This window comes from Polypterus senegalus, chromosome 3 (assembly GCF_016835505.1).
Source record: "Polypterus senegalus isolate Bchr_013 chromosome 3, ASM1683550v1, whole genome shotgun sequence".
NCBI lineage: Eukaryota > Metazoa > Chordata > Cladistia > Polypteriformes > Polypteridae > Polypterus > Polypterus senegalus.
In genome coordinates, this window is record NC_053156.1 from 51,633,759 (window position 1) to 51,647,294 (window position 13,536).

The following is a 13,536-nucleotide window of genomic DNA, read 5'->3' on the forward strand; positions in this document are numbered from 1 at the left end:
GCCACAAACGATGAAAAAGCAAGGAGAACAGGAAAACTAATGCAATATGGTGAAATATGTAAATGGTGGAGAGGCTCTTTGTGCTTTACAGATGTCTGTTCAATCAATAGTTTGTGTTTCTCATATCAGGAAAAGGAAAAGAGTAGAAAAGATTGGCGGAGATTGTGGCTTAGTCCAACATGCTCCGTGTTAGTTGGCTGCGACAGCACAATACTTTCAAGCCTCAACACAAGATTTGGACCTGTGATGAAAAGTTGTGAGGGAACTGTATGTTCGGTCACTCCCTGTGATTTCAAATATATACTGAGAGGCGATCAGATTCAATAACTGCAGTCATTAAACTTCACTTGCTTTCTGAATACAAATCATGTCAAGTGCTGTAATGTGACATCAGTCGTAGTGTACATTCGAAGTGTCAACGGTTCTGCAGTGACACCTGGACTGAACTCAAATAGCCAGTGTAATCATCAAAATGATTCTGATAGGGTCCATTTTTCAAAGATTTCAAAACTCTTTAAATAAATCACCCCTTGCATAGCACAACGTGGATGTGTCAGTTCCTCAGATCTACCCTTTTAGCTAGCAGCAGTATTAACGTGAGGAACGGAACTGACATAATCAAAAGCTTCTAATTTAAGACAAACTCGTCTTCCTCAATATTCTAGTAGAATTTGTGGAGAATCGAGTGACTTTTGGAGCGACCGGTAACAGTAAGAGGCAGCCTGCCACCTTTGTTGGTGGCTCTGGAGATCTCTCCCAGTGAGTATGAACGTTCATATCACTTTCTAGTTCTGCCTTTTGTTCTTTTGGTCTGAGTAAAAACTCCTCAGAGGTCCAGCAAACACCAGAAGCAGATGGAGTCACCCTTTAAGAGAATGCAAATGTCATGATGTAAGCCAACAAATAATTTGTGTGTACAATAACTTATAGAAGCCTTATGGCTGCTAGGAACCTTCTATTCAACATGCTTATTATGGTTGGTAAGTGTATGTCAATTGTAGGCCATGCCCAATGTGGCAAACGAATTGACTGAGTTGTGTTTTTATCATAATTTGATGCCTCAATGAGGAGGACAGAGTTCATTGATATAGTCCAGTGAATCTCCTGCAACCAGGACTAGCCTAGAGCCATCTGCTGTAAATACCCTGAAGCGTACAGTAGACCTGGACACAATTCATATTCTCTTTGATATGTGACAAGTGAAGTTAAAAGAACTGCAAAATGTCTTCAAATAGACAGTGAAAATATCAGGTATAACTGGAGAATGAGGAACTGCAGACGGACAGTACACCTCATCAAAGTGGATGTATTGTTGCGTGCAGGTAGACAGAGGACAGAATATTTATTTATTAATCTCCTGCTTATTGCCACCAGGTTTCTGAAAATCTCTTGAGCCTCTACCTAGATGAGTATGAAGAGACTCCTTGGGATGCACTCAAATACCTCATTGCCGGGGTTAACTATGGAGGCCATGTGACAGACGACTGGGACAGGCGCCTTCTCAGCACATACATCAATGACTATTTCTGTGAGCAGGCCGTTGCAGCACCTTATTTCCAGTAAGTGTTCTTTTCATAAAATCATTCATTTCATTAACGGTGCTCTGTTAAGCACAGAAGAATAGAAAACTGAAGTTGTTGCTTAAGGGAAAATGTGTGAGCGGTTACTCGATAGAAGAGTCACAATTGAAAGTCAAATCCCGATTGACTTACTGTATGTCTGCTCCTTAACAAGAACTGCATCTTTTCTTTTGCTATTTTTTTTATCCTAGGCTTTCTTCTTTGTCTACATATTATATCCCAAAGGATGGAACCATTGTGTCTTATCGGGAATACATCAGCATGCTGCCCAACATGGATCATCCGGAAGCATTCGGCCAGCATCCAAATGCAGATATTGCCAGCCAGATCACAGAGGCCCGCACTCTTTTTGAGACACTGTTGTCTCTACAACCCCAGATTACTGTACCCTCAGGGGGCACTGGGCAAAGCCGAGAGGAGAAGGTGGGCTTCAGATCTTCTTCATATGTTTCTCTAAAGCGGGGCTCAGTATTTTCAGCCAGAAATGGAGCATGTACCAGATGATGTGTATACATGGAAAGCGCCTCTGACTTTGTTCTCTGCTCAGATAGCTGCTGGTTTTTGTTCCTAATTGGGCTTTTAATTCTTGGCTGATCCATTCCTCTGATATCAAACCCCACTTAATCCAGTTCAAGGTTACCAGTGCCAGAGCGTATGCTAGCCGCATTTCCTGGCAGCCTGAAATGACATGGTGCTAGTACATCATAGGGCATGATTGCCAGCACAGATGTCTGATTCAGGGATCATTTACACTCCTCAGCTAACCAAACACATGCATCTTTGGGATGTGGAAGGTAAACCACAGTATCCTGATTAAAACGAATACTCTCACAAAATGTGACCAGACCATAATATGAGCCCAGGCCTCTGTGGCTGTGAGGCACTGCTGTGCCACTCTGCTCCCCAAATCTAATTCATCTCTTTAATTATTATTACCTAGCCTGTAAAAACAGTTATCCAAGATATCTTACAAAAACAGAAGTACATTGGCAAGAGCGTGTAAAGTTAACAATTTGAAACGGGCAGCGGTGCACTGTGAGCAACACGAGGAGCAAAGGGCCGAACGGCAACACCATCAAGCACAGCACAGTAGTTTAAATGTTTGGAAAAGAAATTAGAAATCCAAAGTAGCGCTGAGCGGTAAGCTTAAGGAAGGGAATAAAATCTTTACCTAATTAGGCGATTTTGTTCTTTGCTTGTGCGGATTTAAAAATAGGCTGCTGTGCTGCACTCTGCTTAACTAAGTAACGTTTAAAGTATTCATTTATAACATAACTGTTTTGGTGTTTGTCTTTAGTGTTCTTACTGTTAGGGTAAATCATTTATTTTGAGTAGAATATGTTTGTTATTACAGTAAAGCCGTTTTTCAACTTACAGATACAAATATTACATCATTAATGTTGTTCATTATTTGTCAGACTCTTTGATCTAAGACTCTGCATGTGATGCATTTGACTTGACAGTTCAAAGTTAACAAGCAACTGAACAAATTGTGAAGTTGATCGTCACAAATTAGAATATCATGTGGCCCTGTCAGTGTACATAACAGGCAGTCTCATTTTATAGCACTGTTTTAGTTCAGTCTCTAGAGTTACTGAATAGTCAAGGGACACTAAGTGCACAGCATTTTACGTTGACATCAAAGAGTCATTTTCTGTTGATTGGTGCCTAAAGGGCCAAATTAAATCCAGTGTGATTCAATATTGAATAACAATAAAATGTGAATACTTTTTATAGCCATTGAAAAAATCAACATCACCAAGCAAGAGTCAAAGGCTGCACAGCTTGATAACATCCAGAAAGGCATTTAAGATGTCAGCCCATTGCTATCAGACAATATGAATTAAAAACAAAGGGGTGAGCAGAATCAAGCTCTCCTATCATCTTATTCAGATTATCAACAATTAGTCCAATAAATGATATAACTTGTAGAGAAAATGACAGGTCAGAACAAAACAAAAGTGCAACGGTGCAATGGGTGCAAAGCACAGTCTGCTGCCATTTTACACAACAAATCCCCCTGAGGTAAAGCTTCTCCTCAGCTGCAGGTTCTTAATGAACAGCAACATCGGGTGGCCTTTAGTTCCAGAAGTGGAAGCTGGGTCACCCATCACCTCCAGTCAGTGAACCAACTGAACTACAGGTGAAACAGAAGATGACATTAAAAACAGCACCCCTCTCTACTCAGGACAGTACTGCCTACCTTTCTACCGTCTCCAAAGCACTCGGGTCAGAAACCTTACATACAGTATACCCTTAATTAAGACCACTTTGTAGAAATCTGTTGGACAAGTGTTGAAAAAAGCCAAATTAAATCATCTGTGATTCAGTGTTGCCATTGTCATGCATGTGCACCAAGGGATCACTTACTGGCTTTGTGAAGATAAGCACTACGGCGAGAGGGGATGCTGTCCCTAACAATCTCTTCTGTTTCCTCCACTGCACTTCTAACAAATAAACATCAATGAAGTTAAGCCCCTCTTACCATACCCAGAGTGGGCCACACCCCTTCCACCCTAGACACAATAACAGTGGGCACCAGCAGAAGGTGACATTCATTTGGACCCGAGCTCAATACAGGATGGATTCCCAAACACCTGAGAGAGACTTGGGAGCAAAGACGGGCGAGAGGACCAATTTTGTTTTTTTTTTTATTTGGTTTATGAATTCTGTATATTAAAAAGCGGTGACCCACCTGGTACCCCAGCGATCACTTTGTTCATTGGCCACATTGTCAGTCAGTCAGTCATCGTCCAACCCGCTATATCCTAACACAGGGTCACGGGGATCTGCTGGAGCCAATCGCAGCCAACACAGGGCGCAAGGCAGGAACAAACCCCAGGCAGGGCGCCAGCCCACTGCAGTGGCCACATTGTATGAAAATAAAAAAAATGTGAAAAATATGAGCAGTGCAGTTTCCATTTTGAACAAATTCACAATATTAGGACACATCTTTATAAAATTAGTAAGAAATTCAAAGCAGACACTCATTGACAATTAGAATTGGAGAATCGAGCGGCCTAATTAAGCAAGAAGTGTAATTAAAGCCATGAAAGAGTCTCTCGACAAAAGAGCATCCCTGGAGTGAAACCCATCAGCCTGCAGGGGCCTGATTTTGGCATCTCAATTTTAACCCCCCCTTTAACAAGTGTAGATACTGCGAAAATGAAAGGATTACATTTAGAAGGCACAATTGACTACAAACTGCAGAATTATTTGAATCATATTTGGGACAGCTTAGTTATTAGCTAAACAAGAAATCTTGGTGGACAGAATGGTCTCCTCTCATTTGTCAGATTTCTTCTGCTCTGATCAAAAACCAGCAGCCTCTGTGGCCCCTTAGTAAGGGAATCTGATCATTAGAAAGTGCAACAAAAATGATATTTTTGAACCAGTGAAATTAAAATGCAAAAATGTTTTTTGCTGCAAAGCAAATTTCTCTGTGTTGTTTAGTCAAACGTGCTGTCGTTCGTGTGTACACATTTTTATAAAAAAAAATGTTTCACCACGAGCTTCTTCTTCCAATACAGTTTCAAGTATCCTTACATGGGTGCGTGTTTTATTTCTTGAAAGTGAGTTGATAAACCAGTAAGAGGACACAGAAACCTCAGCGTTCAAAATGAGCACCCACTGACTGTGATCACCATATTCCTGCTTGTGATGTTGCTGTTGATTTCTGGTTCATTAACTGGTCTAGCTCTTACTAAGTCTGTTCGCCTTTGGAAAGATCTCTTTGTCCCATGCAGCTCTCTATGTCTCACAATCTCCACAACATGATTCTTGTTGTGTTGAACCTCCTGGTAGGTGCAGCTACAGTCAAACCTAAAGAGCATCATGGTTTGGGTGGGAATGCTGGTGTGAAAGGACCTCTACATTTCGTGAAATCTTTATCTGAAATGTTGCATAGTTTGTATTTTATGCTTTCTTTCTGCTTAAAATGGAAAAAGCTGAGCAAGTCCCTTCACCTCCAGTTGGAAAAAACAAAAGAACCGTAACCAGATGCATCTCAAATGTTGCAATTCTGATGCATAAAGACATTAGCCAAGTCATAACAATAAATTAAAAACTCCGTAAAAGTCTGTTTTCCCACCTTTGTGTTGAAGAGAACATCTTTTTTTTAATTTACTGTATTTATTTAATTTTACATTTACCTCCTAAAAGGTGTTGGAGCTCTCTGCTGATGTTCGCCAGAAAATTCCAGATGAGCTTGATTATGAAGGCATACGCACAATGCTGGCAGATGACACCTCACCCTTGAACGTGGTGCTGCTCCAGGAGATCCAGCGCTATAATGCCCTGCTCTGCACCATCAAGTGAGTACTGCATATATGGTAGTGGAAATCCTTCCATTTACCTTCTTCTATATTATGTAGAATATACTGTATAGTTTGTACATTTCCCTGTGTGTTTGCATGGATCTTTTTTGCAGAGAATTCAGAGACTTGATATGTGTGGGTACATCTGATTGATCCCTGATCGATAGATCAATCGATCAAACAAATGAACTTTATCTGTCCCCAGGGGAAATTTGACTTTTTACAGAAATTCTTTAATTAAATAAATATATATATATATATATATATATATATATATATATATATATATATATATATATATATATATATGATACAGTATCTGCCAAATAATACAAAGAGTACACAACACGTGTTTCTCCCTTATTGGGGCTTGTCAGGTGTACGCACTTTTGTATCCCCTTACTTACGGGGATCAAACCTCAGATATCAGCACCAGAGGTTGTGCTACGATGAAATTTTCTCTTGTTTGACAGGATGAAGATCAGAATACAGTATTAAATTCCTAGTTCTGAATCGCAATCTGATTATTTAGGTGTGTTTCTTAGGCCAACCACAAGCGTTACCTGCCAGGTAACCACCTAAATAATCAGATTGCGATTCAGAACTAGGAGTATAATATGTATTTATACAGATTACGGTCCCAAGTTAACAAATTGGAAGAAGAAGGAAGTACAAGGCTACAGTATGAAGCTGAAAGAAAGAGAAAGTGAAAACGCTAAGAAAAGACAAACGAGAGAAAAACTCACTTAGCCGCTGATAGTCAAGGGGGGCGAGCACATAAGTAAAACGAAACTCTGTATTTCAATTTTATTTCTGACGATTTCAATATTTTCTAGGAGCCCAGACATATTACAGCTAGAGTGTATATACACATACACACCCACAAACACACTATGGTCTGAACACACACTGGAACGAATATTAACGAAGAAAATTCAAAAGAAAGAAAACTTCAAACTTCTGCTGTCACAGTCCCAGCAAGGCATTAGGCAGATGTATTGCTTTTGTATTATTTCTTGACACACTTCTCCTGAATAATTTGTTGGCTGAACGTCTTTGGTGTTAGTGTGTCAGAGAGAGAATAAGCAGCATTGTTCATAATTGCACTCAGTTTTGTTTTAATTCTCCCCTTTTCTACAGCGTCCAGGGGGTCCAGAGTGTGTCCCATAACTGAGCTCGCCCTTTTAATTAGCTTGGTGACTCAGCAGGCCTGTTTTGAAGTGATGTTACCAGCACAGCACACCACAGCGTAGAAAGTTGCAGAGCATGTTTGGCATGAAAATTCTAGCAGAACCATACCCTAAGTTTCCTGTGTGACTTCTCTAATGTTTACATGAAGTTACCAAACTGATAAGAACTGTCACTTTTCTACTAATCACTAACAACATGTGCAAGTTCACACACTTTTTTCATCACAAAAAATCATTCATACATTGGGATGTTGTGTCCTGGTCTGTCTTGCTTGGCATCAGGCCATTGTAATACTAACTCACATCATCAACATCTGGCACAATCCAACCATATACAGTAGGTTTAAATACTACATAAAGTGAGAGCCTCACAGCCACCCACTGTGTAAGAGAATCTATGAATTGCTAAAATTGAACTGGCAAGTAACTCAAGCTTAAAATCCAATGGTTTTGTGACAAGAAATAATTACATGGGAGAAACACAAAGGTTGCACGCTGAACAACTTGAATTGCACACTTAACATCCAGTAGCAGATCTAACTACCAGGTGGCCTGGTGCTTGCTTGCCAGTGTGAGGCCTGCAAACAATTTAAAAAAAAATTTCTGATTTTCTTCACGCAAACCTGTTCTTTCTGCACCAGAATTCTGCACTTCTTTGAAACAAGATTCTCATACTTGTGGCCTTCACTTCTTTGGTGGCTTTTCATATTTAGTGTAGTCCTCCTCCATGGTGGGTGAAATTCAAGATGTATCATCATGTATTGTGAATGATAGATTCCTGATATTCTTCTTTTTTATTCTTCATATCACTGTGGTTGTGAGAGCCACAACCTCTTTGCTGGTTTGTGCTAAATGGCTCTGACTGGGAAAAAACTCAAACTGGAAGTGCAAACAAAAAATTATTATGGCCGATGACTTTCAAACCTCATTATTAAACTGCAATGTTTGGGTGCACAAGAAGCATTTTTGTTATAGTTTAGCAATTACATTGATCATATAACATAAAAATGGAAAAATATTACTTAAGAAGATAAAGCTGAGGGTTGTTATTCATATTTTATTATTGAATTCATTACCCCACTGGCCATGAGATGTCCTGGCCTGGTTATGCTTGGACTTCCTGTAACCCTTTTTTGGAGAAGGTGTGTTCAGAAAAAAGATGAATGAATCATCTGATATGCCATATGACAGGAAATAAGGATATGAGCGTAAATCTACCTGGAGCTGAAGTACAATGTCAGGTGTGTTAAATGTGTATGTGCCTTTGATTACATGACAGAGCATGAGATATGTACATTTTCTGGGTAATTAACTAGAATATGTGCCTCTGTGGACATATCACTACACAAAACAATATAATAAATGGACCAGAAATATTAATTAAAAAGGCACAGTATAGAAAAATCATTTAGGTTGGAGTCTGTTGGTGTGCTACCAGGCAGAATTATAATAGCAATGCGTTTATCCATATTAAGGTCTGATATGATAAATTCAGAGATCCACTTTTGAACACTAATCCTATTTCAGTAATTATGGCCTTTCTGTTAGCTTGAACAAAGCTGGCTAATCTACTATGACTTCTCATTAGCAAAGTATTATTGTCCACAGCAGTGAAACTCATTGAGCCCTTGTTGTTTATCACATCATGTTCTGTAAACCCTACACAGTGTGGCCTGTGACAGTTACAGGGGGTTAGCTGTTTTTAAGATGCTGCAATCACCATAACTGACAACCACAGTCAAAGTCCTTTGGATAACCCAACCTGCCCAGTCAACAGTTTGGTCAAAAATGAACTACACCTTGAGATGACCTTGTCTGTATGCTGTAGATACTGAGTTGCTGCCACCTGATTGGCTGTTGGAGCAGCAGCAATTTGCATTAGATTGGTTTGGCAGGACCTTCATCTCATGAACTAATGCTGGCTGCTATTTATAATATATTATTATTATTATATTATTATTATTTTTGTTTAGGCCATTTTCTAATTTATTTCTTATTATAGTTTCTATAATTTTGCATGGCACAGAAATATGACTACCGTAAATACTCGCGTTTAAGTTTTCCTGCAGATAAGTCGGGGCTTGATTTTACCATATAATTTCCAAAGGATCCATTTTGTCTCCCTTCTTGAAGACTAGAGTTGCATTTGCAACTTTCCCGTCCTCAGGTACTTCTTTCTGAAGTAATTGCTGAAATCTGCCTAATAAGGGGTTATAGATGATGTCTTTCATTTCTTTCAATACAATTGGTAAGGTCCTATCAGGTCCAGGGGTTTTATTAGTCTAAAAGTTATTGAGAGCTTGAAGCACATCTGACTCCTCTATTTTAAAATCTATGAACTCAGAGTTTGTTTTTACTTCTGCATGAGGCATTCCACCTGTTTCTTCCTTTATAAATACTTGGGTGAAGTATTTGTTCATTTCATTTGCTATTTTGTTTAATTTAATAACATACATATTTTACTTCTGTCTTTTTTGTTACGTTTGTTCACATAAAATTGGTGGACAAATTTAATTACAATTTGGTGTACATATTCTTCAAGGAAATTTGTTGAGAAACATCAATTTTTCATAAACACTTTAGATTAGTTATTACCTATGATATTGTGTCCGGAGGCAGGAGGAGAAGTGGAAGGTAAAGAGTGCAGACCTGAGGGTAGGAACTTTGAATGTTGGCAGTATGACTGGTAAGGGGAGAGAGTTAGCAGATATGATGGAGAGAAGGAAGATAGATATATTGTGTGTTCAAGAGACTAAATGAAAGGGGAGTAAGGCCAGGTGGATTGGAGGTGGATTCAAATTGTTCTATCATGGTGAGGATGGGAGGAGAAATTGGGTAGGAGTTATTCTGAAGGAACAGTATGTCAAGAGTGTCAGGTAGAGTAATGATTATGAAGCTGGAAATTGGAGGTATGATGATAAATGTTGTTAGTGCATAGGCATCGCAAGTTGGGAGTGTGATGGATGAGAAAGAAGATTTCTGGATTAAGTTGGATGATGTGATGGACAGAGAGTGGTGATTGGAGTGGATTTCATTGGACATGTTGGTGAAGGGAACAGAGGGGATGAGGAGGCGATGGGTAGGTATGGTGTCAAGGAGAGGAATGAAGAAGGTCAGATGATAGTGGATTTTGCAAAAAGGATGGGTATGGCGGTGGTGAATACATATTTTAAGAAGAGAGAGGAACATAGGGTGATGTACAAGAGTGGAAGAAGATGCACACAGGTCAATCATATCCTATCCAATCCGAAGGAGATTAAAGAATGCAAAGTTTTGTCAGGGAAAGTGTAGCTAAGCAGCATAGGATGGTGGTCTGTAGGATGACGTTGGAGATCAAGAAGAGGAAGAGAGTGAGGGCAGAGCCAAGGATCAAATGGTGGGAATTGAAAAAAGAAGACTGCAAGGTTGAGTTTAGAGAGGAGGCGAGACAGGCACTGGGTGGCAGTGAAGAGTTACCAGACAGCTGGGCAACTACAGCAGAAGTAGTAAGGGTGACAGTAAGAAGGGCGCTTGACGTGTCATCTGGACAGAGGAAGGAGGAAAAGGAAACCTGGTAGTGGAATGGGGAAGTACAGGAGAGTATACAGAGGAAGAGGATGGCAAAGAAGAAGTGGGATAGTCAGAGAGATGCAGAAAGTAGACAAGAGTACAAAGAGATAAGACATAAGGTGAAGAGAGAGGTGGCAAAAGCTAAAGAAAAGGTGTATGTGGAGTTGTATGAGAGGTTGGACACTAAGGAGGGAGAAAAGGACCTGTACCGATTGGCTAGACAGAGGGACGGAGCTGGGAAAGATGTGCAGCAGGTTAGGGTGATAAAGGATAAAGATGAAAACGTACTCACAAGCAAGGTATGTTGAGCAGATGGAAAGAGTACTTTGAGAGGCTGATGAATGAAGAGAACGAGATAGAGAAGAGGCTGTATGATGTGGGGATAAGTGAATCAGGAAGTGAAACAGATTAGCAAGGAGGAAGTAAGGACAGCTATGAAGAGGATGAAAAATGGAAAGGCTGTTGGTCAGGGTGACATACTTGTGGAAGCATGGAGGTGTTTAGGAGAGATGGCAGTGGAGTTTTTAACCAGATTGTTTAATGGAATCTTGGAAAGTGAGAGGATGCCTGAGGAGTGGAGAAGAAGTGTACTGCCTTTTATAACTAGATATTTCTCTGGTGGGCTGATGTTATTATTATTTTTTTGTTACTTTTTTACTTTAGGCAGAATTTTTCTTTAGTCACAACTGATACTGACCTGATTATTTTTACTGAATCACTTTAAAATGAATCACTTTTTATCCACTTCTATTATAACTAACTGTCTCTATCTCTCCAGTGAGAGCGCCTTTATATTTTTGGGAAGAACCTAAATGTTTCTTTTTTCATGTACTTCATTGTCATGTGCTCACATAGTTAACTGTATATGTTCACTGCTAAATCCTAATTATATGTATCTGTGTAACAAGCAAAAACTCATTGAGGTTCAGTAAACAAGCCACACTCAGACTAAGATGTGTCTCTTCTCCTTTTACTATTTTCAACAGATCTTCTTTGATTGAACTCGAGAAAGGAATCCAGGGCCTGGTTGTCATGTCTGCAGACCTGGAAGAGACATTCAACTACATCTATGATGCCAGAGTGCCACCCTTATGGGAAAGAGTATGATTCAGTTCACTTCACTTAATTGTCCATTTACAAGCCCAGTGGGCACCACATACCGTATTTAGAAATGTCCATTATCAGATCCATTATCAAAACTATTAAATCCTCTTCAAGGTCATGAGGGACAAAGCCTGGCCCAGCTGAATTAAGAGCATGGCAGGATGAAGCACCAGCTAATTCATTTATTTGCCTAACATGCACACCTTTGGAATTTAAGAGGAAAACCACAATACACTGGAAAAAAGCACATAGAATTGGTGTGAATGTGCAAAATCTCAAATGGGTGGAGATTTCAGGCCAAGGTCTCTGAATTTAAGACATGGATCCCATTTACAAATATTGTGTAGTTTAAAATAATACACACAACACCAAAAGTAAAACACATTACTGAAAACAAAAACGTCACATACAGTACCATTCTAAACGCTGTGATTCAATTCCAGGTAACAGAAGCCAGAATGTTAGGAAATCCAAATGTAGGCAGGATCTCCCTGATGGCTTGCCAAATGGTGGATGTCCATCCACCTATAGCTGTGTAAACCCATTGCTGCTGCCCCTAGCTTTTCTGTTGGATTTTCCTGGCTGCATAATTTGTGTTGTTAGCGCCTCAGTACAGTCTGAAGTTACACTGACACTTCCTCAGCAAGTAGCAGCAAACAGTTCCTTTTGGTGGAGAGAAGGCCATTGCCGTGGAAGTTTCCATCCAATTTGTCATCCTTCTTTAAGATGGTGGCAGTGCTATCATTACCATCTGAAATGTGGAAAACACCAGCCAGACTCAGTAAAATCCTCAAAATATGTTGTGCCTGTGACCTTCCATATTGTTGGTTTTTTTCTTTACACAAAGAAAGATAGACACTTGGAATAAGCTACCAAGTAGTGTGGTAGACAGTAAGACGTTAGGGACTTTCAAAACTCGACTTGATGTTTTCTTGGAGGAAATAAGTTGATAGGACTGGCGAGCTTTGTTGGGCCGAATGGCCTGTTCTCGTCTAGATTGTTCTAATGTTTCTAATGTTGCCCTCTGTATTGTTCTTGGCCTCCTTGTTCTGTAGTCCACCATATTAGTTTAATGAAATTGACACGACTAGCACTAGTATCTCTGCTTAAGCTTTTCAAGAAGGCAAGTAGGTAGAAACTAATTGCTAACCCCATTTTTATATAAGCCAACAAGTAACACAAAACTGTAGAGGATGTAATACATTTCAGTCTATAAGTGTGTTTCATATTTAATTTTTCCCAGGCATACCCATCTCTAAAGCCTTTGGGCTCTTGGACTCGCGATCTGGTCCATCGGGTAGAGCAGTTCTCCAAATGGGCAGAGACCACCCATCCTCCTGTGCTTTTCTGGTTGTCAGGCTTCACTTTCCCAACAGGATTTCTGACTGCTGTGCTCCAGGCCTCTGCAAGGCAGAATAATGTAAGTATCCGTGTATTCTGTGACTTCCATTGCTGTTGTAATTCATTTTTGAAAATGAATTTATCTGAGAGTAACAGTATCTCTCGATGGTTATCACAGAATTTGAGCTCAAGGGACTGGGTTCATATCCAGGCCTGGTTACTGTTTATATGAACTTCAGTTCAATTCAGTTTATTTTTGTATAGTGCACTTCTATGAGTGCAGGTGCAGAGAGCTGTCTCAAATTCTTAGGTAAAATGTAAATACAGACTTCACAGATTACTAAATACAGAATTAGTAGGGTGTCAGAGTGGCGCAATGGTAGCACTGCTGCCTTGCAGTAAGGACACCTGGGTTCACGTCCCAGGTCCTCCTTGCGTGGAGTTTGCGTGTTCTTC

The 13,536-nt window shown here is 39.9% G+C and overlaps 1 protein-coding gene across 1 annotated transcript in view; it reads left to right on the top strand.

Annotated features, from left to right (window-relative positions):
- Positions 1–13,536, top strand: part of dnah2 (dynein, axonemal, heavy chain 2) — a 521,611-nt gene that overhangs the window by 483,033 nt on the left and 25,042 nt on the right. Inside the window, exons 81-85 of the mRNA XM_039749646.1 lie at positions 1,375–1,559; positions 1,772–2,003; positions 5,742–5,893; positions 11,622–11,736; positions 12,983–13,159. Coding sequence (XP_039605580.1) covers positions 1,375–1,559; positions 1,772–2,003; positions 5,742–5,893; positions 11,622–11,736; positions 12,983–13,159 — 861 coding nt within the window. The remainder of the gene's footprint in view (positions 1–1,374; positions 1,560–1,771; positions 2,004–5,741; positions 5,894–11,621; positions 11,737–12,982; positions 13,160–13,536) is intronic.